At 44.7% G+C, this 23,999-nt stretch overlaps 1 protein-coding gene across 1 annotated transcript; it reads left to right on the top strand.

The window, feature by feature from the left end:
* The first annotated feature begins 87 nt into the window (after positions 1–87).
* Positions 88–23,761, top strand: cpap (centrosome assembly and centriole elongation protein). The gene is made up of 21 exons (XM_083638140.1): positions 88–99; positions 1,183–1,592; positions 3,326–3,452; positions 4,059–4,280; positions 5,651–5,795; positions 5,981–6,080; positions 6,853–7,518; positions 7,709–8,155; positions 8,553–8,639; positions 9,109–9,439; positions 9,890–10,022; positions 10,849–11,014; positions 12,609–12,740; positions 13,128–13,265; positions 14,061–14,154; positions 14,651–14,760; positions 16,334–16,423; positions 17,952–18,092; positions 20,245–20,329; positions 21,924–22,044; positions 23,457–23,761. Exons 2-21 carry the CDS (start codon positions 1,203–1,205, stop codon positions 23,647–23,649), a joined length of 3,918 nt encoding a protein of 1,305 aa, XP_083494266.1. The 5' UTR covers positions 88–99; positions 1,183–1,202; the 3' UTR covers positions 23,650–23,761.
* Positions 23,762–23,999: the final 238 nt, after the last annotated feature.

The raw sequence follows: 23,999 nt of genomic DNA, 5'->3' as shown, positions 1-23,999 counted from the left end.
GGCGGCAGGCTTTGAAACGCCTACCTGTCATCTATCTTTAAAGTTTAAAACTATTGGTATATTTAACTCCAGTAATTACACCAGTCTTCTCTATCACAGGTAACTGCTGCATTTCGACATGGTTTATTAGTCACTAACGTTATACCGCTTAACTTTTGTTAACCTAGCTAGCGTTACTACATTAGCGTTACAGTCCAACCAGGCAGGAAACCTCAAAGGTTGACGTTAACGTCAAATTAAGTTGCTCCAATATTAGCTAGGACAGTTTCGAAATATTAGCAAATGCTAGCCTACATGGCATGTAACGTTGACGTTACAATGTAGTGCAGTCAGGCTATGTAATCTTAATGAAAAGCTAGTTAGCAAGGGTAGTTTGTTGCTAATGCTAACAACAACAAACATACACTTTACTTATGTCATTGTCTGTGATGTAGTGTTAACTCAGTGATTCTCAACCATTTTTATATCAAGACCCATACATACACGGACCCCCCAAGATATGATTTTATTTTTTGTCTCTCGGACCTAAATCGAAGAATATTGTTCGATTTGATTTTGTCCAGAATTCCATGACAATCTGTATTGTAGGTAGTGAGATAACAGTGAAACTGTGCCAAAAATAGTATTCTACATTAACTGTTGTTAACTTCTTGTAGATGAAACAATGCTGAAGTTGAACAATTCATCAATTTGCTGGGGACCCCCCCCAGGGACCCCTACCCTGGTGGTCCCCAGACCCCATGTTGAGAACCACTGATGTAACGAATTAACTAACATTACATCCGTGTAAACCAGGTCCTAAAGATAGATTTCCTAAGTGTGGGCCTCTAGATGCTTTCGAAACATAAACATTCCAAATTTGCCCCAGTTTACTTCCTGTTGCAGTGTTAAATAACAATAACTAAGAGGACATAAGATAGGTTCCAAAATGTTCCCTGGCAACACAATTCCATGAAAACCATCTATAAATGCTTCAAAAGTGTGTTAATGGTGTCTGCCTCTTAACCTGCCAACATAATCTGTTGTCCTAATCCTGGATTAGACAGAGAGCCTGACGGAGACAACAGGAAATGTCAGATAGTTTTCCTAAAAGTGGACATCATCTATAAATGCTTCGAAAGTGTGCTAATGTGTCTGCCTCTTAACCTGTCACCATAATCTGTCGTGCTAATCCTGGATTAGACAGAGAGCCTGTCTGCGGCATGTCATCCCCGGATGGGCAGCAGTACTCCCAGGCTGACTTCCTGGCCCTGTGGATGCCGAGCAGCTCCAGAGCCGGGGTGATCCTCAGCCCCTCCCCGGACTTGGCTGGTTCTCTGAGGCACATGCCGGCTCCTGGCTCCCCGCCCCGAGACCCCGACGACTCCTTCACCTCAGACTTTGCCCCCCTGCCCGCCTCCACCAACAGCAGCTGCTGCCTCAGTGTGGATGGCCTGTCTGGGCCACCCGGAGGACAGAGGAGTATGTCTGACAGGCCTGGGAATGGTCTGCACTCTGCTCCTCCTCAGACTACTTCAGTAGGACAACTGGACTCTTTAGAGGAGGTGCCAAGCACCTCCCAGGATGCTTCCGTGATGATGAAGCTGGAACAGGTAAGAACAAGTGATCTTCACCCTTTTCAGCCCGGGACACATTGTTTTTCTTTTCAAAATCAAGTGTCAGCCCTCCATTTTAGTAACTAGGACATACCAGAAACAGGCACACAACATATTCATAATTTTTGTGCCAAGTGTAATAAACTGAGGGTTATGGGTGAGAAGAAGAGTCTAGTAGTTGTAGCAGTAAATGCCTTAGTTTGGGATACTCAAGTACAGCTTTTCAGTCTCAAAACATACTAAGGCTCTTATGACAAACCTAGTGGAAACAGGCCTGCAACACAATACGCTTTTTTGTGCCTACTTTATGAGCTGCAAGTAGTGCCATAATTAAAACAACGACACAGATGCTGTGATGTGAGAAGACTGGGGCTGAATCAGTGAATACCTCTGATCCTCTGGGGACAGCTTTACTGAATGGGATTTATTTTCTCTCTGGCATTTTGTTGGGGTTTTCAGGATCAATTACATCACTGCTTCCTGTTTTCCTAATACCCTCCAACTCCCATCTCCCCCCTCTCCTTGCTAAATGGTTTCTTCCGAATCCCCACAGGTTATTTATGGCGGAGCAGAGCAGGACTCAAGTAGTTGAAAGAAGTGTTTGCATGCCATGCATTAGTACTTTTAATATGTGACTTTGCCAGGTGTGTAAACTGTGTATTTGTGTGGTGGGCCGGTCTGACAGAAGAAACCAGTCGCTTTGCATTATGACAAACATTGGGCTGGATTCAGTGACAGAATAAAGCCTCTGAAGACCCTAGACTGGTTAAAACCATCCGCCTCTGTGAACTCACATTCTGTTTCTTTCTGCGGTTCCGGCTGGACTCCAAGGTGTGCAAAGTAATTTCAGTGGGTGGAAGTACTTGTCTTGACAGACAACTCCTTCAGCCAGTTAGCGTCGCCAAATCCAGTCCTTCAACCAATCAGCATCAGATCTAGTCAAATCCACTCGGAGGAACGGTGAAAACCTCTTTTCCACCGAGAAACTCTGCTGTTGCATACTCCTGTTCTTGTTTAATTGTTGTTATTGAGTCTATTTTCTGCAATAAATGCACTTATGGCTGTTTAAACTCATTGGCGTTACTGCTTGAGCCCAGAGCCGTGTAAAAAGAGTTGCGACATCTCCACTCACTCCAATGGACCAGTTTCTTACTCTCAAAAGTCCCAGGAAGTAAGGTCCTGGATTAAGCAGCACTGTCGAGTTGCAGCAAAATGGGTTAGGGTTAGGACAGTTTGTGTTGTCCTTTGAAAGTTTTTTTTTTCTTGAATCAAATTGTACATTATCAGCTTTATTTTAGCATGCAAAAGTAGCGCGAGACCCATTCCTGGCTGTTCATTGGCTAATGAGTCTCGCATTTTGGTCCTCCGCTGATGCCACTCTCTCTCTAGAGGACACTACTTGAGCCAAGCCATTACTGTTTTGCCGGCGGCCTTCCTGATTGGCCGGGTTATGAAGTCAACTACGAGGCACGTCCCTGATTGGCCCGTACACTTTGTAGTTTCTGAAAACGCCCACCCCAGACTGGAGGCCAGACGGAACCGCAGAACGAAACAGAATGTGAGTTCACAACACGTGACCGGATGGTTTTACCCAGGCTATGAAGATCCCACCTGCTCGCTCACTGTAAACACTCTGGATAAGAGTGTTTGATAAATGTAAAGTAAATCATAATAGACGGAAATGTAAGACGTACATGTGTGTGTGTGTGTGCGTGCGCGTGCGTGTGTAGCTGAGGCAATGGCAGCAGCACATGCAGGAGCAGCTAAAAGCCCATCAGCTGGAGGAGATCCTTCGTCTCCAGGAGGAGCATCAGAGGCTGCTGGGAACGATGAAGGGCTCCCAGCACTGTGGAGGAGGTGAGGAGGCAAAACACTTTGTGGGATTTCATAGTTTGATTTGGTTCACTGGTGTGTGGTTTGAATGGGAACTATGAGCATTCGCAGGTACGCGTTTGCCCTGCTAGTATGTTTTTGTTCAGGGTTGCCACAGGTCTGGAAAGTGCTTAAATTAAAAAAATAAAGTACTTGAAAGTGCTTGCATTTAGCCTACTGGAATCTCTGATTTTGAGCCTTGTGCTCTCTGTCATCTCTTGTCATTGCTGGGCCAAGCTTGATACACTACGTTCTTCCTGTCTACAGTATCACTCTCCACGCTGTGCTGAGTTTATGTGAAGTGTTAATGATTCATTCCGATGTCTAAGCATGACTGGAAACAAATTTGCAGTAGAGGACATACTGTACGAGACTGGTAATGGTATAGTATGTGAATTGTGAACATCTCTGAATTATTGACCCATCATTTTGAAATAATCTATCCTTGAAAAGTGCTTGAAGTCTGTCTTACAAAACAGTGAGAACCCTGTTTATCATTTTCTGTTTTGCTCCCACTTACGCCAGCTTTTTCATGTACTGTATACATGTCGATCCATAAACACTGAGCAGAATGTAATGCATCTTACACAGAGGGCTCAGCACAGTCAGGGGCAGAATGGGGGGAGGACACCCTCCAGGGGGGCTCTCCTCACCGAGAGAACCCACACAGCCCCACCACAAACAGCCATGGAGTCCCTCAGGGCTCAGCCTCCACCTGCGGCCCCCGGCAAGAGCCCAGGTCCCCACAGGCTGCGAGGCGGGGGCAGATACAGAGAGGTCAAGACCAGGAGGAGGTGGCAGACCAGACAGATGGTGAGACAGCTGCTGTTTCTTCTTCTTCTTCTTGTATTGACTCCTCTATTCATTTGATTAGCCTTAACTAGCAGCTCTATTCACCTTATTTCTGGACTTACGTTTCCCATGATTCTCAGCGGTTGCCGGTTGTCGACTTCCTGTTTACATTTTTTTCACTAGCAAGGACGTGTGCGCCGCTGTCAAAGAGTGGGAACGTTTGGCTTATTTGATCCGAAATGGCTATAAATAGTAACGTTGTGTGGTTGCATAGTGGCGTGCGATATTTTACAAAAACGAGGTGAATGTCAATTCACTCGTACTGTATGGGCTTATTTTAGCTGAAATTGCTAAAAAATAGTATGTGGTTGCATAGCGGCAGCTTTTGTTTTGAAGGCTAAACGTCCAAACCGGAACTCTTATTATTTGGTCATGAACGGAGCTTTAGCCGTCCCTCTCTTTCAAGATTCAAGATATTGTCACTCCGTTGTACAATTATGCACGTGTGAAATTATTGTGCTGGGGGGCTCCATTACAAGACATAGGTAGGTACAAAGTCACAACAATTATTATGATTATTTTCAGTCTCTTTCGCTATGAACGGTCCTGGGTGGAAACAGGCAACCGGCAGCTGGAAACAGGGAGGGAGGGTGTCATGGAAGCGCCCACGGTCTCATCAGGAAACTCGTGAATAAGTCACTCTGTTGCTCGGTCAGTCAACAAAAAGTTCATCCTTTGGCGGCCACCGCTTTCACCGTAGGAAGCTGAAATTTGCCATGGAGTTTTTGTGTGTGTGTGTGTGTGTGTGTGTGTGTGTGTGTGTTCATGCCAGTTGGCAAAAAGTAGCAGAGTAGTGTGGGCTGGCCCTGCCGTCCTGCATCTATCTATATAAAATTGAGTATGTGGGCTCTGTTTCAAGTTCTGTGTTCAGCCACAGCTATGCCGTTTTGCGATTGGGCTGAAACTTTCAGGAAGTGTAAAGAGCGCCCTGATGGAGCCAGATTCTTTAATTAGGGCAAATTAATTGCCCTAAGGCTGAGGCTATAGTTCAGTGATGAGGTCATCAGTGACGTCATCAGTGATGACGCCGCGATGATGATGATGGAGCCGGATTTTCTTATTAGGTGATTGCCATAATTACCTAATGATGTTGATGTCATCAGTGATGTCATCAGTGACGATGTTATGTCGGTCTGAGGCTATAAAAGATGTCAGTCTGAGGCCATATATAAGAAAAAATGAATAACAAACATACAGGACCATGTTCTTCCAATTGAACTCAAGTTACCAGGTCAAAGCCAGTACCATAGCGGCATATGTGGTCACAGCTATTGTGAATTTGCACTCATTGTTGATGTGTTTGTTCAATTGGAACTTTTTCCTTCCTGCAGACACGTGGAGCTCCAGAGAAGATGGGCAGGATCAGAGCGTTGATGCCAGCCGCTATCAGGAGCTTGACACCACATTAGTACCGCATAAAGGTCTCACTACGACTGAACAGCACAGTAGAGACAAAGATCAAGTCTCCCTCGACAGGTATATCTTCACTATGATCATTATTACAGTATATAATAATATATAGCAAATACTGTAAATATAAGTACAGTGCAATACATTGAAGATTAAAGATACAGCATGTAGACCTTTATGTGTTTTATGTACACTTGTGTATGAATGTGTTGTCAAACTTGTCCGTGGTGTGTGTCTGTGTGTGTCTCCAGGCCCATCAAGCCTGGTATCAGCAGTCAGAAGCAGACGTTTGAGGAGCTGCTGGAGGAGCAGCTGAGGCTGGAGGATCAGAGGGTGAAGGCTGTCCAACAGGTCAGAGGTCACACTGAGGGTTTGATCACAAAACATGACACATTTTGGAAGATAAATTAGGCCACCTGAAGTAAGGCTGGACGATATGGTTGAAATCAATATTGATTCAAGGATCAAGGATTCTGAATTTAGTATGGTTCATGTATGCAAAATCACGTTAAATAATCAAATGAATGTTCATCTCATTGAACAGAATGGTAATGATATGTGTGACAAAACTGAAATTTGCTGGTAATATTCCTACCATACCTCATTTCTATCCGAGTTTTTAAGTAGAATGTGCTTGTCATCGTCAATTTTAGACAGCAGCTGTGTGTGTCACGATAATATATCGTTTTATCATCACAATATGATTCCACTGAAAGACGATAAACGATAATATCGTCCAGCCCTAACCTGAAGATCATCAATCAACCTGTTGAATCATGATGAGTATATAGCTTGACAATCGCTACCCCTTAGGAGCCGTAGTTTTCTGAACCAATCCAGTACGACATCACTGTAACTAGTAATGTAACTAGTCGACCTGCCCCTCGGAGGAAAGGACATGCCTGGATGGGTTAAATGCAGAGGACACTTTTCACCGGCCACCGTCAGCATGAGTGTGTTGTGGCCGCATGCATGTATTGTGGTGTTCGTGTGACAATAAAAGACGGGCTTACGAGAGTTTTTTAGTCACTGTCTTTCACATGCACACACTCACATACGGATAGGCAAAGTTTGTATTAATGGTGATGGTGTTATTCAGAATCTATTTTGTGTCATTTTGCCCCAACAGAACCAAGATGGAGATGCTGGGTTGAGAGCCCCTCCCAAGAGGGCCTTTTTGAAGAGAGGAGAGGGTCTTTCTCGATTCACCAACAAACGCAAAGCCTCTTTACCGATAAAGGATGCGAAGAAGGATCCCAAACCACAACCCCGGTCCATAACCCGCAGCAACTCGGAGCCCGCGTCCTTCCAGAAAGGCAGCGCGAACAGCAGCCAGCGGCTTCCCATCCAGCGCAAAACGGCCATACTCAACAAGGAGAACCGCGCCAGAGACCGCTGCTCACCGCCTCAGGACATCCGAGCCCACGGCAAGGCGGCGCGGGGAAAGGTCCTGGGTAGCCACCAAAGACAGAACACCGGAGCAGAGTCTGTTCAAACTGTCCCAACCAAACGGCCACCCGCTGTATCCAAACAGCTGGGCCTATCCGGCGGCCTGGGCAAGGCTGAGCAGCACCCCGCCAGAGAGAAGAGATTGAATTCAGCAGAAGGAACCACGGGGTCAGAAGAGGTAGAGGTTCCAGAGGATTCCTTTGAGTTGTCGTTCCAGGAGAAGCTGCAGCGCTGGGAGGGAGAGCGGCACCTCGAGAACATGGAGCTGGGAGAGTTTGAGCTGCTGGAGCAAGCGGCTGATGAGCTCTCCTTCTCTTCCACTTCCTCCTTCGTCACCAAGGTGATTTACTCAGTTTACTCCACCAGCTTTCTTTCTCTCTTTTCTTTATTACCAAACAGCCTTTGATGGTGTGAGCTTTGTTTTTCCCTGCCTGTATCTTCTCATTTTATTTGTTCTGTTGACTGTGAAGCCAGCGGTTGCTTGTGTGATGTTTGACATTTGACGTCTGACCTCTGCTCTCGACTCGCAGTTTCTTCAGATGGACCAGCAGCTCCGGGCTGTCAAGGGGCTCCACGAGCGCCGGCTCTCCTCCACCCCCATCAAGTCCCCCAAATCGCCGCCTCCCGCTGCACTTCACATGGACCGCAGCAGCAGCAGAAGTGGAAGTAGCAGTAGCAACAGCGGTGGTGAGACATGTAAAAGCAACTCCTCGGACTCTAAAGTACTGGTGGTGAAGGCGAGTGACGAGGAGCTTAAGGACACCATTGGAGAGGAGGAGGAAGAGGAGTATGGGAGCCAAGGGAAGCACGAGACGTCAGACGTTTCATCCTGCTGCAGCTCTGAACTCAGTGACCAGGGAGTGGCGGTCGATCCGCCTACATTTCCCAGCGCCCTTTGCTTCCCCGCGCCGTCCAACCCGCCATATGACAAGCGGTCATACCAGGACCAGGACAGCTGCATGGAGACGGGTTCTGATGTAGGGCTGCAACTAACGATTCTTTTTTTTATTATCAATTAATCTGTTGATTAATTTCTCGAGTCGACTAATCGATTTAAGTTGTTTGGTCTATAACATGTCATAAAATGGTGAAGAATGTCCATCACCCTTCCCCCAAAGCCCAAGATGACATCCTCAAATGTCTTGTTTTGTCCTCCTGACCAACAGACCACAGATAGACCCACCCGACAGACCCAAAGATAATCAGTTTGCAGTCATAGAAGAATAAAGAAACCAGAAAATATTCACATTTAATAAGAAGCTGGAAGGAGAGGATTTTCTCTCTCTTAAAAATCAGACTAAACAATTAATCTATTATAAAAAAATATTTGACAATCAATTTTCTGTTGATGGATTAATTGACTAATCATTGCAGCTGTATTCTGATGTGACGGGACAAGATGGCGAGGAGAGTGACCCTGACGACTCCACCCTGCTGGAGGACAGAGGCCAGCAGCAGCAGGTAGGGGTGGGACCATAACATTTCATGTCACGATTATCCTGTCCAAAATAATCACCATTAACCATATTATCGCCATAATCATCAAAATATGCTTAAAACTCTTATTAATATGGCACTAAAACATACTGAAATCACTTTACCTTACATTTGGTTAAACAAATATCGGAGGTGGTGGCCCCCAGGGCAGACACGTTCCTCCAGCAGGTTCTGCAGGTGGGAACCTCATCTTTCTGTCGTTTCTTATTTTTAATATTTCCACACATCTGATTTAACTTAAAGCAATAGTACTGTGATTTGTTAGTGAGCTAAGTTAGATGCTTTTTCAAGTGACTCGTGACTCGGCACTATATTCATTCTCAGGTGGCGGTATTCACGATTATACGATTATTGGAAATTCACGACGATACAATTATCTTTAGTGTTTATTATCACGATGGTCGATAATATTATATTGTCCCACCCCTAGCAGCAGGGCAGACTGGTGTTGGACGACGATGACACATGGAGCGACCTGGAGCACACCGCCGTCGGCCCGCCCAATGACAGTAGAGGAGCTAGCCCGGTTTCCAAGGCAGGATTCTCTCCTCCGGAAAGGACTTTGATGAGGAAGGTGGCGGTGAGCAAAGGCGTGGAGCTGGATAAGGGCGTGGCTCTAAGTTTGGCCAATCAGGAGGTGGATTCCCCTGGCCCCGCCTCCCAGCTCATGGCCAGGTTGTTCCCCTCGCTGAAGCCCAAGGCCCAGAATGCACCTCTTCCTCCTGCTGCTGTCACTGAGCCCAGAAAGGCAGAAGAGGCATCAGGTGAGACCAACAACACCTGTAGCCCTTTAAAGACTTGTGAAGTGTCGTGGAGAGTGTGATTTGATTCTGTGTGTTGACACATCTCTGAATGAAACGGTATTTATTAGACCGTTTTAAAGTTGAGGGAGGCAGGACAGACTGGGACAGAGAGGGGGATGACATGCGACAGTGGTGCTGGGACAGATTCAAACCTGGAACGCCACATTCATGGTACAGTCCTCGCTGTCAGGTGAAAAGAACCGGCTGGTGACTGCACATGTATCGGAGGAAGCAGTCTACACAACTCAGGGGTAATTGTAAAATACAGATCTGGGGTCAAGCAAACTTTAGACATTGTGAAGAGATAAAACTGGTCACAGATCAGCAATCCTCATTTGTCTCGGTGTTCATGCGTGTGTGTGTGTGTGTGTGTGTGTGTGTGTGTGTGTGTGTGTGTGCATGCGTGTGCAGGCCAGCAGGTCCAGTCCAGACAGCTGAGGGAGAGACTGGTGGAGCTGGAGATTGAGATTGAGCGCTTCAAGAAGGAGAACGCTGCTCTGGCCAAACTGAGACAGGAGAACGAGAAGAACGAGGAGAACCTCAGGTAGCACGGGCCCTTTTCCATATTTGGATTTACTGTTTGACCTGTTGCTGCTTGATTCTGGATATTCAGATTCCTTACAATGGTGATAAAGGTCAAAATCATATGAACTGCCTCTGGTTCTAGCATTTGTTGGCTCAAGAGAAACTGTCTGCTCTCCTGAAGGTTGTATGCCTGTAAATTAAGGTTCCCAAACAAAGATGCACAATATTTGGAAAAAGTGATAAAACAATAACTCTTACATGATATATGGCACAAAATGAAAATAATAAAAAATATAAATAATAATAAAAAATAATGTAAGAGCACTGAGCAGGAGATAACCAAATATAAATAATAATAAAAATAATGTAAGAGCAGGAGATAACCAAACTATATTTAGTGTTTATAAGTTATAAGCACTCACACGGCAGCTGACAAGTCATGGGAAATACGTGCACATCCGAATAATATCTAGTTTAATTAAAAGCTACACATCACAAGAAAAATAAATAAAATTAAATAGCCACACAGTAGATTATCAAAACTTTCTGGGAGATAAAAAGATGTTTCAGCACACATAGGTAGGTAAAGAAAACTGCACCAAACTGTGTACTGATTAGTCCAGTAGGCAGACAGATAAACTCACTCACATGACCGAATGCATGATATGTGATATCTAAATTAGTCTAGATAGATATCTACATCTGACTTGTGATTCAGACCCTCCGTCGCTGGAAGCATGCTGACATAAGACGTTGGTCGTGTGTGTGTGTGTGTGTGTGTGTGTGTGTGTCTGCGTGTGTGCGTGCGTGTGGTCCTGATGTGGTCCCTGGATATTGGGTTGCAGGAGGGAGCGTGTGGAGTTTGAGCAGATGAAGGCGGAGCAGCTGGCCAGGTTTGAGGAGCACAGGAAGGAGGAGACCCGGAAGCTGCAGAAGGAGCGCAAGGTGTTCGAGATGCACGCCTCGGCCGCCAGAGCCATCCCGGACAAGAAGGAACGAGAGGAGATCCAGGTGATACGTGCACACAGTTGTATACCAGCATGGGAAATGTCACACATTTTACAACCGCTCAGTAAATGTTCATGAACTCTTAAAGCTGAAAAGAGAACATTCTTGAATCTGCTCCTTTGCCTATGAATGGGGCGCTGACTTAGTGGAGCCATAAGGGGGCGATCACACAGAAACAGTGAGCCACATCAAAAACACCTAGACAGACAGCATTGGGCAAAACAGCTTGGTGGCCTGTGGAGAAATGAGGAGCATGGCTGCGTGTGCGACCGGGTTAAAGAGGCTAATATCAGCTTTTCATCTGTCCCACCATTTCACACCACATCAAACAACATCAAAACACAGGGTTCCCACGTGTCCTGGAAATCCTGGAAAACAGTTGACCGATTTTCCCGTCACATAGTAAAATGTCCTGGAAAATCTTGTGCTGTCCTGGAAAATTATTTCAACATTCTCCTGTTTTCCTGAGAAAGAACTACTAGGCTGTCTATCAGAGGTCCCAAAACTGATAACTTTGCGATCTGAAAAGAGCTAAGTTATGTTCAGGATCATATTGATGATCAAATGGTAGTTTATGGATGAGAGTATTTTGAATTGGCTCCTCTCTTATGTTGTGGAAATGCTGTGAATGAGTGAACGCACCCCAAAGTCACGTCACATCGTAGCACATGCAGGTTGGATGACATATCTTAAGCGGCCAAAACTCTGAATAATGTAAGTTACGTTATTATACTTCAAATGTAAATATTAGGGACTGCTGGCTGGTAACTGGTATATTTGGTTTACACAAGAACACATCCCATCTTATAAATTCCATCGCCATACATGTACATCTACAAGTGTGTTTGCATTATTCTATGATCAATTGGTCTTCTCAGCATGTAAGAGATGATGTCATAGATACGTTACAGCCATAGACTGCACGTCTTTTAATAAATGCGACTTCCACAGAGAGTGTCATTGTATGGTAGGGCTGCACAATATATCGTTTCAGCAGCAGCATCATCACAATGTGCGCATGCGCAATAGTCACATCACAGGATGTGCAATGTCAAGTAATGAGGCAAATTAACTCAAACACGTCAGGCTATCACTTTTTTTCTGGTTGATACCCAGCACTTTGCACACTAACATCCTGCCAATCACTCTGGCTGCAGCTAAAAACACTTGCTACGACATCACCCACACAGGTTACCCACTACCTTCGTAAAAGGGGCTATACAAGTCATTTGGTGAAAATTCCTGTATTTTTTTTTCACATCGCAATACTGTGTATAATAATCGCAGAAACAAAATATATTGCAATGTCAGATTTTTCCAATATTGTATGGTGCGATCCCTGTCTGTATACCAGCTGGATCATCACTGGAAATGTCCTGGAAAATGATCTCTAGAAAAGAGTGGGAAGTGAACCCTGAAACAGTCAATCGATTTGATTGACTGCCTCCCCCAACTGACATTGACGAGCTGTGCGACTCTGCGCCTTGCTCTGAAAAGTTAGTATGATGATTGCCCCGCCCCCTAAGATGTTACATTGAGTTGTTACACCAAAATGTTCATATTGTAGCATTGCTAACAGCTATGACCCTCCCTGCAGGCTCTGAAGCAGCAGCTGGGCTCTCTGCAGGAGGAGTTGAGGAGACGGGAGACTCGTTGGTCGTCCACCCACAACCGCCTGCGGCAGCAGATAGACTCGCTCAGCCAGGAGAACGCCGGCCTGCGGGACGAGGTGCACTCCTGACAACATTCACAGCAAACCCTTCAATATTAGAGCTGAGTCCTTCTGTAATCATGATTATTTATCATGATTTATTATTTCAGGGAGCAGTTATTTTACTCCAACTGTTGCAGTTACAGGCACATGTTTGCATATCGCCGATAGCCAATGTTCTACATTCACTATTTTTTTCTAGGTTTCTATTCCCCCATGTGCTCTATTTTTATTTCTATAGTTTTTTTCTTTGCTGAATCCTATCACAATTTCCCCATGGGGACCGTTAAAAGTTTTATCTGAATGTTTTTGGCCTTGTCTTTCAATTTGCATTTTTAATTTTGACAATCTTTTAATTTTCTGCCTTCATTTTGTTTTAATATGTCATTTCCTGTTCATCTTCAGGTTCGCACACTGGAGACAGTCCGCCTCAGCTCCTGGAAGAAAAGCCAGGCAGACGCAGAGAAGGGCAAGGAGAAGAAGGAAGGGCCCAAAATGTCTGAGAGCAGCGGGCCGTCTGCCACTAAAGGGGTTAAATTTGCTGTAAGGTAGCATTTCTGTTTTCAACAGCTAAGGGCTGTTCCAAGCGGCGTGTCTTAAACACACATTAGCTGTTGTAAAATCACTGTAAATCATGGCCTCACGGGCCTTATTGCTTTTATAAAACGGTTGCTACACATAGCCTGCCTGGTCAGGTTTGAGCAACAACAAAATGCAATATCGATAACAAATAATTGTTCTTCCGCCAAGAAATGTAGTCCTTCAAGCCCCTCCTCCAGTCACTTCAACGTTTTATGAGCACCACGGTATTCCATCTGCAGCTTAGCTGAAATAGCCACATTATTGTTGAGATCTCAACAACCACACGACGGATTTTAAAGCTGATGCCCCCCAGCATGACTCAAATGGTTAACAAGCGAATGTTTTGGTCACTCAGTGGTGTTTTGAGGCTGACAAACTGTGTTACAGCCAGCAGGCAGCGGGCTTAGCTAACCTAGCTAGCTAACATGGCGCAGTAATACTGTGATGCGGTCACAGGTGTGTGTTTATAGAGTATTTTACAGCGGCTTCGAACGCTGCTCAGCCAATCACAATCAAGGACCGGAACTATCCATTTTATAACAGGGTGTTGTTCAACATGTGTACTGAAGAATAATCTTCAGCTGTGAAATGACAGTGTGTTTACAGGCATGTAAATGCACGTGTCTATCAGGACGACAGAATGTCAAATTGTATCATAGTGCAGGAGCCCTGATTCTTTCTTGATATCCTCTTGCCACATTTTCTGTCATGACTATCAGTTTGATATCTCCAGTCTGTCTGTCTTTGTGTTTTCAGTCTCCTCTGGACTCCAGCAGCAGTATTCCTCCACAGAGCTGCACAGCTGCAGCCACTAGAGGGAGCCAGGGGGACAACAGCCTGGCTGCTGCAGGTACAGTGAACCCGTGAAGCAACAACACCTTCAGACATGATGGGGCTGGTTTTTGGAGAGGGGTCTGGCTGCAGACCTCCACTGTCAGGCCAGCTCCATGCTCAGGTCTCTTCTTCGTCAGTTATTTTGAACTCTTTCTTTTCAAAATAAAAGCCCCGCCACAAGACTGGCACAAATATATATACAGTATATGCCCAAGTGCAAGGGCAAATCTTTGCTAGTTTCTAGCACTCAAAATCTCCCTTTCGTCTTTTAATTACCACTGGGTCCCTGAAACACATCCTTTGATGTACTGACCCAGTGAAACACATCCTTTGATGTACTGACCCAGTGGTAAATAAAATGAAAAAAATGATTTTGAGTGCTAGAAACTAGCATAGATTTGCCCTTGCGTGTGTGTGTGTGAGAGTGAGTGAGTGAGTGAGTGTGAGAGTGAGTGAGTGAGTGACTGAGAGCTCTAAGCTGAGTGTGTGTGTGTGTGTGTTGACTCCAGCAGGGATGAAGAGCAGCCTGAGGAAGCCGGCAGCTCCAGGCAGCTCGAGGCTGGAGGAGAGGCGAGCCTCAGCGCCTGCCAGCAGCCAGGAGCACACACACACCACTGCACCGGTAAGAACCACAGCCACACCCAGCTACACGTACAGCACAGGAAATCAATAGGAATAGACCAAATGGGCTTTATAGAACAAGTAAAATGACACCAATAAAGCATGGAAATAGACTATGAAGTACAGCAGGTGTACAGGCAGGGTTTGTAAAAATAATGAGACAAAGGAAAAAAAGAGTAGGGGTGTGACGACGGTGCCCTGGCTAAATTCCCACACAGGCCTTTCTTCTGTCAAGGCCACCTAATCATCCCATCTAATTGGGACATTCAGTCCTCAACTCTCCACCATGATAGCTGATGTGTAGTGAGCGGCACAACTGGCTGCCATGCAATATTGATATTTATTTATTATTATTATAAAGAATTATGAAAAACGGTACAATATGAAAATATGTAATATTTATGCAATATGAAAATTGCGCAAACGGAGATACAAATGATATAACATGAGAAATTATACATCAGAATCCCTGTTTGCCAACTACACTAAATCTGCAGTACTTCCAGTGTGAAGGAACAATGTGAAGCCTGTCTGTCTCATACTGTATCATTTTACAGTGTCTGGGTAGATTCCCTGCCTACCAACACGAGGGCCGCAGGTTCGCGCCCCCGTGTTGCCTCCGGCTTGGTCGGGCGTCCATACAAGCACGATTAAGCCTTTGTTCACACCAGGCGCTTAACATGAGCAGAGCTGAAGCTTGAGGCACGCTGAATCTGAGCTCACGCTTAACCAGTCACACCAGAAGCCCTCTCTTTTCCTCAGCACCTTAACCAGTCACACCAGAAGCCCTCTCTTTTCCTCAGCACCTTAACCAGTCACACCAGAAGCCCTCTCTTTTCCTCAGCACCTCGCTCGGAGCTGCTCCACCGGCTCTTCCCCCCTCACAACTTCCATTGAATTCATGCCTGGCAGCTTCACGCATCACGATTGGAAAATAAGACTGAATCCTGAACGATCGCTTGAGCACGCCTTGAACATGCCTTGAGCGTGACACGCTGGAGAGGCTGGTGTGAACGTCCTCGCCTGTTAACAAGGACGCCTAAATGAAACTTGTGGGTTCAGCGTAGGTTGAGCGTTGCTTCGGCGTATGGTGTGAATGGGCACTAAGGGTCCTGGTCGCTGCACTAGCGCCTCCTCTGGTCAGTCAGGGGCGCCTGTTCGAGGCGGAAGGCAACTCGTGGGAATAGTGTGATCCTCCCATGTGCTACGTCCTGCCAGTGAAGCTCTCCGCTGTCAGGTGAAAAGCGGCTAGCAACGGCGCATGTGTCGGAGGAAGCATGGTGCTAGTCTACGGCTCTCCCCAGATCTGGAGAAGGTGGAGCAGCGACCAGGGCAGCAGGGGGGAAATTGGCCAAGTTCAATTGAGGAGAAAATGGGGGGGGGGGAAATAATAACAATGTGAAGCCTGTCTGTCAAATACTGTATCACTTTACAGATATACAGTATACATTCAAATTGCTTCAGCTCTATGAGATGCATGGCATACAGTGTGGCTGCACACACACACACAACACTTGAAAGTGTAGTATGGGGTCCATGTCGACTCATTTGTTGTTTATATATATTCTCTCCAGGAAAGAGCTTCTTTCCAAAGTGATCCAGAGTCCAGTGAGGCCAAAGAGCCAGAGTGCCAGCAAGAGGTGATCACACATCCTGATGGGAAGGTGAGGAGGAATATGGACATGTTTTTGTCGCAAAACATTCAAGTATCTTATGAGAATCCTAAAAGCACAGTGGGAACCATCAGGTAGAATTTAGCATGACAACATTCTGAGGCAAAACAGATCCTGGACTGGTTCTAGCTTCTTTTTCTTCACCAGCAGCCTGTTGCTGCAGCTGAATGTGTTATAAGTCAGGATGTCAAGTCGACACTACATTTTATGTTGCAATGAGTTGCACCATGGAGACTCGAGGTACAACTTAACTAGTAGAGCATAAAGCAGGGGCCCCCAACCTTTTTTGGCTTGTGACCCCAATTTGAGGTCACAAAAATCTAGGGACCCCTGGCATTCAAATTTCGGTACATCGGTAATATCATCAGCAGTGTTGGACAAGTTACTTTCAAAATTGTATCACCCATTACTAGATACTTTCATTTGAAAGTAATAGGTTACTTAAATTACAATATTACTGCCTGTGTAGAGTAACTCCTTACTTATTACATTACCTTTGCATTACTTTAACCAAAATAACAGCAGTAGCAGAATGACATCGCTGCCCCAAAACCATCCCGGGAAAATAATTCCAACCGTCTTGAAGTCAGTGTAAACTGTCCAAAATTCTAAATGTTATCCTTTTCCTTTGTTATTGTCATCTATAGTGGTTATTTGCATAAAACACACAATTTGTTTAGGAAATGATTGTTTCTTTAAATATGTGCTTTGATAATAATAAAAAATGTAAACTCATTTTGTAACTTGTTACTTGACAAAGTAACTGGTATATTACTGAAATCCTATTGGTAATAAAGTTATATTACAGAGTTATTGCTAAAAGTAATATCTGTAATAGTGTATGTTACTTTTGTAATGAGTTACCCCCAACCAGTGTTGATGATCATCAATGTCATATGTAACAGTATGCTGACTTTTTTCTCTAATCTGAGAACTCGTGACTTTAATCTCAGAATTCTGACTTTATTCTTCTCAAAATCCTGACTTAAACTCAGAACTCAAATGAATTTTTCACGTAGCCCGAATCCTCTTTGGTAGTTTGAAATTGTGTGTGGTGTGTAAAAATAATAATATAATAATTTGAAATTTCAGGTGACCCCATTTGAATTCCAGATGACAGGTTGGGAACCACTAGCGTAAAGGGAAAAACGAAGTCCAAACTAAAATAGTCTCAGACAGCAACATTTTCAAACTCTGGTCAATAATGTTCAAGCCAAATCAATTGCTCCTGCTCCAATGGTAACCCAAATGAAATAAGATAGGTTTATGTACTTTTTTTACTACCAAATATCACCAAACGTCAACAAATAAGTACAAAGTTTGAGAATTTATTTAACCTGTAGTTTTTCTCCCAGTACCCACTACAGCCACAGACATAAATCTAAATATTTATACCACTAGAACATACAAGTGGACATGGAGCAGATTTTGGTTGGTGTTGAAGATGAATTAGACATTTTACAGTGGGATTGTTTGAGTTAAATGAGAGCCCATAACGTCTGCGTCTCTGTTCCTCCAGACAGAGAAGGTCCTGGAGGGCGGCGGCCGCCTCGTCCTCTTCCCCAACGGCACGAGGAAGGAGCTCTCAGCAGACGGACTGACGGCTAAAGTCACTTTCTTCAATGGAGACACCAAGCAGGTCATGGCCGACCAGAGAGTGGTGAGACCGTGTTGGAATATTGATTTACCCAGGGAAGATCTGCTGAGCACATTTGTTATCTGACAGAACTACACCACCACAGCCTTCTCCTGGATATTCAGCAGCTCTTTTTAAATGCCGTGCTCAAAGGCTCAGAGCTGTTATGGGAGGGGAGAGAGTCTGATTGACTTCTTGTTTCTCTATAAATTATAAGGCTGCTGCCCGCACGCAGAAGATCATTAGCTGACATAGAATAAATAAAAATAGAAAAGAGTTTACTTGCGAAATTAAGTCTCCATTTGGGGGAAAGTAAAATCTGCCCTTGCAAAGTGATGGATGGCACAATTAAGAAAATCAAGTCCTTGGTTGACAAGCTAACTTATTTAGACAAGATTTTCTATATTTCAAGGAGGTTGAACGATGAATTAAAGATCTTTCACCTTCCCCACCTGGATTTATCCCATCCGTCCCGGGGATTGAACCAGCGACCTTCCAGTCACAAGCTCGCTTGGCAGTCTTGTCCTCCTTCAATCATCTCTAATGTTCAGTGAAAAGGGGATTCTGCTCAAATTTACTTTCAAACTGTAGGAAAAGGTTAACTTCTGTAATAACAAGCTAAAGGCCAGCAAATGCTTCGAAAAGCTGGTTATATCACAGATCCGCCCCACACTCCCCCCGGACCACGACCCGCTACAATTCGCCCCATACCGCCCCAACAGGAGCACAGCGGATGCAGTAGCACATGTGCTCCACACCGTCCTCTCCCACCTGGAGGGGAAGGACACCTATGTGAGAATGCTGTTCGTGGACTACAGCTCAGCATTCAACACCATAGTACCCCCCAGGCTGGTAAGCAAACTCAAGGATCTGGGACTAAGCACAGCGATGTGTGACTGGATCCTGGATTTTCTAACAGACCGCCGCCAGGTGGTGAAAGTGGGCAACCTCACCTCCTCCCCACTGACCATCAGCATAGGAGCGCCACAGGGGTGCGTCTCCAGCCCCTTCTGGTATGACCTCTACACCCACAACTGCGTGGCGACTCAAACTTCGAACACCATCGTGAAGTTTGCAGACGACACAGCGGTCATGGGGCGGATCTCCAGGAGCGACGAGACAGCCTACAGAAAGGAGGTGGAGGCCCTGGAACAATGGTGCCAGGACAACCACCTCTCTCTGAACGTCTCCAAGACAAAGGAGGTCATTGTAGACTACAGAAGGGGGGGGGGGGGGCGCACACCCCCCAATCACCATCAACGGCACAGTGGTGGAAAGGGTGGACAGCTTCAAGTACCTGGGAGTCAATATCGACCAGGACCTGACATGGGCCAACCACACCGCCACTGTTGTCAAAAAGGCCCAACAGCGACTACACGGAAATTCGGGCTAAGGCCAAAAATCCTCAGGGACTTCTACAGAGGCACCATTGAAAGCCTGCTGACTAGCTGCTTCACCACCTGCTACGGGAACTGCACCACCATGGACCGCAGGGCGCTAAGAAGGGTGAGGAGCGCGGCCCAGCACGTAACAGGATGTGAGCTGCCAGAACTGCAAGATCTGTACAACCAGCGGTGCCTCAGGAGGTCCCTGAAGATCATCAAAGACACAAACCATCCCCACAACAGTCTGTTCTGTTCTCCCTGCTACCCTCAGGGAGGAGATACAGGGTCCCAAGAGCACGCACAAATCGCTTGAGGGAGTTTCTTCTCACAGGCCACGAGACTCCTTAACATATACAAATAGCGTAGTAGCCGTACTGTACCGCACTGTAGATGCTACCATTATGTATGACTAATGTTCAATAGTATGTTTAATTAGGTATACGCTATTTGCACCTAACAGAATGTTATTATGTTTAATTATGTTTAAAGTATGTTCATGCCATTTGCACTATGGGCAGTGAATACGCCACTGTCTGTGGCGTGTCTTACTGCTTTATTGCTTGTTGCCTCTTGTTGATTCTTTATACTGTATATCTTTTATTTTTTGCACTATGTTGTAACGGAGCCTACAGCACAAGAATTTCACACGTGATACTTGTACTACGGAGTGACAATAAAAAATCTTGAATCTTGAGGTCACTTTTGATATGATTGGCCAATAAGATTTTGTACTGTAGCAATATATCTGTATCTGTGTCATTTGAACTGTGTCTTGTGCTCTTGTCCTCCAGATTTACTACTACGCGGAGGCCCAGACGACACATACCACCTACCCAGACGGCATGGAGGTGCTGCACTTCCCCAACAACCAGACGGGTGAGACTCATGACATTCACTTCACACCACAAGCACACATACATCTTACCATGGCCGTAACTAGCTATGAGGACGGGGAGGTCCGGACCTCCCCTAATATTTCAGAGAAAAAAATAAAACAATCTGCATGGAAAAGCATGAAAAACACGGGATCGCTTTTAATTTGAAACGAAAGGCAGGTCAGGCAGGAAGTCATCTGACGCCGCGTCCGCGGTAACTTGATTCCGAGAGAGCAGCAGCATGGTGGTGATGACTGTCTGTCTGCCTGGCGAGATAATTGAAGGTGAGCGAGCTGCGAGACAGTGAGCGAGTGAACGACAGACAGTGAGTGACACTGACAGATTTTTTTAGCAACAACCAAGAAAGTGTCTAGTCTGTCCCTTAAGTGATGTTACCTGTGTGACACGTTGGGATGCTACTGGCTAATCATGCATGATGCCAATTGCCAAGCTCCCGAAGTCAGGTATGCAGGTGGCTATATGCATGGTTTCAGTTTCATGACCCAATAAGTAACAAAAAGAGGTGGTGTAAAGTTAAAAACAACATAATATATTTTATTTTATTTTTCAATCGTTCCTATCAGGAATAAATAAATGTCCCTCTGTATGTTTTTTTTATTATCGATGATGACTTTGTGTGTTGTGTACGGCTTGGGTTGTGTACCTGTGTTTGTAGGTGTCATTTTGATATGAATTTGGTTAAAACAGTTTGTGTTTGTTAGTTACAATTATGTTGACAGGAGAGCTGAGCAGGTGGTGACATGAAAGAGAATATACTGAATAATGACATCACAACAGTATAATCCTAATGTTGATTTAAAATTATATATTACTCTAAATATGGCTAAAAAAGGGGGAAAAAAACCCTCAAATTTTTTCCGGCGGCGCCCGTCCGCCTCCCCTTGCTGGACCTCCCCTATTTCGGAACCCTGGTTACGGCCCTGCATCTTACATTTCCGTCTATTATGATCTACTTTACATTTAGCATGTTTACAGTGAGTGGGGTCTTAATAGCCTGGTTAAAACCATCCGGTCAAGTGAACTCACATTCTGTTTCGTTCTGCGGTTCCGTCTGGCCTCCAGTACATCGTACATTTGGGCTGCCACTGCTAGGTTTCTAAAAATGAAAATGAATTCAAAAACACTGAAAAGTGACTACGGTACATTTGGACATTATTGTAAGTTTTGATGACTTACTGTAGAGATCCTATACTAAGGAGTCTAGCTAGCAGTGGGTACATTCAGGGATTGTTTGAATGTTCTTTTGTATTCTAAAAACCAAATTAAATTGTTAAACAGTCAAAATACAGTAGACTGCATTTTGGAGATGATGAATCACTGTGGTAGACAAAAAGTAAATTCCCATGGATGTGTGCTAGCTGGTGGACATTCCCATATAGATAATGAAATAATAATGAAAATGAAGTTAAAAATGAAACAAGTTACAAATTAATTTTGGACCCAAAAAGAGGGTCAATGTCCTGCCCCGGACTGTGTTATATCCCAGCACTTCACATACTGCCTCCAGTGATTTGCAGCAGCATTTGAAACTCCCTCCAGTTACATTTTACGCTATTCTTCCATTTCATTTCCAGAAAAGCATTTCCCGGACGGCCGTAAGGAGATCACGTTCCCGGACCAGACGGTGAAGACCATGTTCCCCGATGGCCGGGAGGAGAGCGTGCTGACAGACGGGACCATCATACAGGTCAACCTGTAAGTCTGAAACTCCACAGGTCACATCATACTGAGGTCAACTTTACAGCTGCAACTATTCATCGTTTAGTTGTCAACTACTAAATTGATTGCCAACTATATTGGTAATCGACTTAACAGTTTGAGTGATTTTTTTTTAGTCTTGACTTCTGATTCCAGCTTTTTAAAGACCAGCTGAAATGACATCACAGGGTCTGTGATAACGTATCCAACTGAAAACAAATTCACATTACCCTGACTGAAAGAGGGTTGAGAGGCGGGATGTAGCGTGTCGATGATTTGATTTGACCGTTCTGGGGACTTGAGTTGACGTTGGCCAATCCTGGCACTTGTATGGCATGTTCTGCCCCCAAATCCAGTGGGATACGGGATTCAGCATGTTCTTCCCCTACGCGTGTGAGATCCGCAGAGAACTGGGCAACTGGCTGCCTCCGTACGTACTGCTGTTTCAAAGCAGACGATTAGAGTGCTGCTGCCCGCTGTGAAATGTCCGAGGGGCCGGAGTAAGAGCCGCAGTTACGTCTTTGCATTCTACATTAAATGAAGACAGTTTGTTTTATTTTCTATGTTCCATACTTATTGGTATGTATATATTAACATTTATGGGCTAGAAACGTCTGCCCAGGTTACAAGCACTAGGCAGCCATCTTGCCTGCTCAGAATATTCTCCTTGGAATGAAGATTGATTGACAGCTGTCATGTTGTGATCATATGATTGGTTGAAATTGGGTAGAAATTTGATAGTACTGAATGACGTCAGCATACTGTAGATTACAGTTACGAATGATATCCTAAAATATGAACTTTTCATGTGAAAAACTAAAGAAATTAGATTTGTGTTTTTCTTTGCATATATTATTAAATAGGTGCACTGGATAACCAGGGATGTGATCTAAAATAGAAAAAAAATCACTTCATTTCAGTTCAACTTTAAATGTGAATATGTTCTGGTTTCTTTACTCTATGACAGTAAACTGAATATCTTTGGGTTGTGGACAAAACAAGACATACATTTATTTTAGGATGTTATCTTGGGCCTTAGGAAACACTGATTGACATGTTTCACCATTTTCTGACATTTTATAGACCAAACAATCAATTGATCTAGAAAATAATCAACAGCTTAATTGAAAATGAAAATAATCGTTAGTTGCAGCCCTAGTCGACCTGTAAGTCTGAAACACCGCACATCAGATTATACAGGTCAACGTCTGAAACAACACAGATTCAGCTTCACTCGTTTCTGCATTTAGAGTACAACCATCTTTGTTTTGGTCAGTGTCCAATCCTGACAGTAAAATGTAATTTGGGTAAAGCGAACAAGCATAGTGTCTCACTTGGTGGGGTCTGGGCTGATAAAAGCAGCTTCATGACTGACCGCTAAGTAACTGAGGCTGGATGTTTCCTCTCAGAGACGGCAGCAAGGAGATCCAGTTCAACACGGGCCAGAAAGAGATCCACACCGCCGACTACAAGAGGAGGGAGTACCCGGACGGCACGGTGAAGACGGTCTACAGCGACGGCCGACAGGAGACCCGCTACCCCACCGGACGAGTCCGCGTCAAAGACAAAGACGGAAATGTTATCGCTGACAAGCATCTGTAGAATCTGAACCGTTTGGTCCTAATGCACAGTTCAAACAGACCAAACCACAAACATTTGAGGAAAAAACAAATCCTGACTACCTCTCACCTGCTGCCCAAACCAGAGGTGACGCAGACACAGCGAGGTTCTGAAACTGGATTTTAAATCAAATTTATATTTTTTATTTTATTTTTGTCAATGTTTTGGTCCTAAATTAGGCATCCCGTTTTAATCAAGTAACACCAATTGTCTTAAAGCGCCCCCCAGCTGTTTTCAACAGCATTGCAAACCAAATCCTAATGGTCTAGTAATGGTTCACACTTGAAATGATCTTCACATGTTTTTTCATGATCATTTATTAAGACGCAGTC

This window comes from Poromitra crassiceps, assembly GCF_964638095.1.
Source record: "Poromitra crassiceps genome assembly, chromosome: 6".
In the NCBI taxonomy this organism is placed as follows: Eukaryota; Metazoa; Chordata; class Actinopteri; order Beryciformes; family Melamphaidae; genus Poromitra; species Poromitra crassiceps.
The sequence above is the reverse complement of the archived record's forward strand: the minus strand, read 5'-3'. Positions and strand labels throughout refer to the sequence as shown.

Bases quoted from the DNA above. Each gene is read 5' to 3' on its own strand.
- cpap (XM_083638140.1), top strand. From the start codon at position 1,203: ATGTCATCCCCGGATGGGCAGCAGTACTCCCAGGCTGACTTCCTGGCC. The intron at 4,281-5,650 runs GTGAGACAGCTG...TCCTTCCTGCAG, and splicing joins GGTGGCAGACCAGACAGATG to ACACGTGGAGCTCCAGAGAA. The intron at 22,045-23,456 runs GTAAGTCTGAAA...GTTTCCTCTCAG, and splicing joins ACCATCATACAGGTCAACCT to AGACGGCAGCAAGGAGATCC.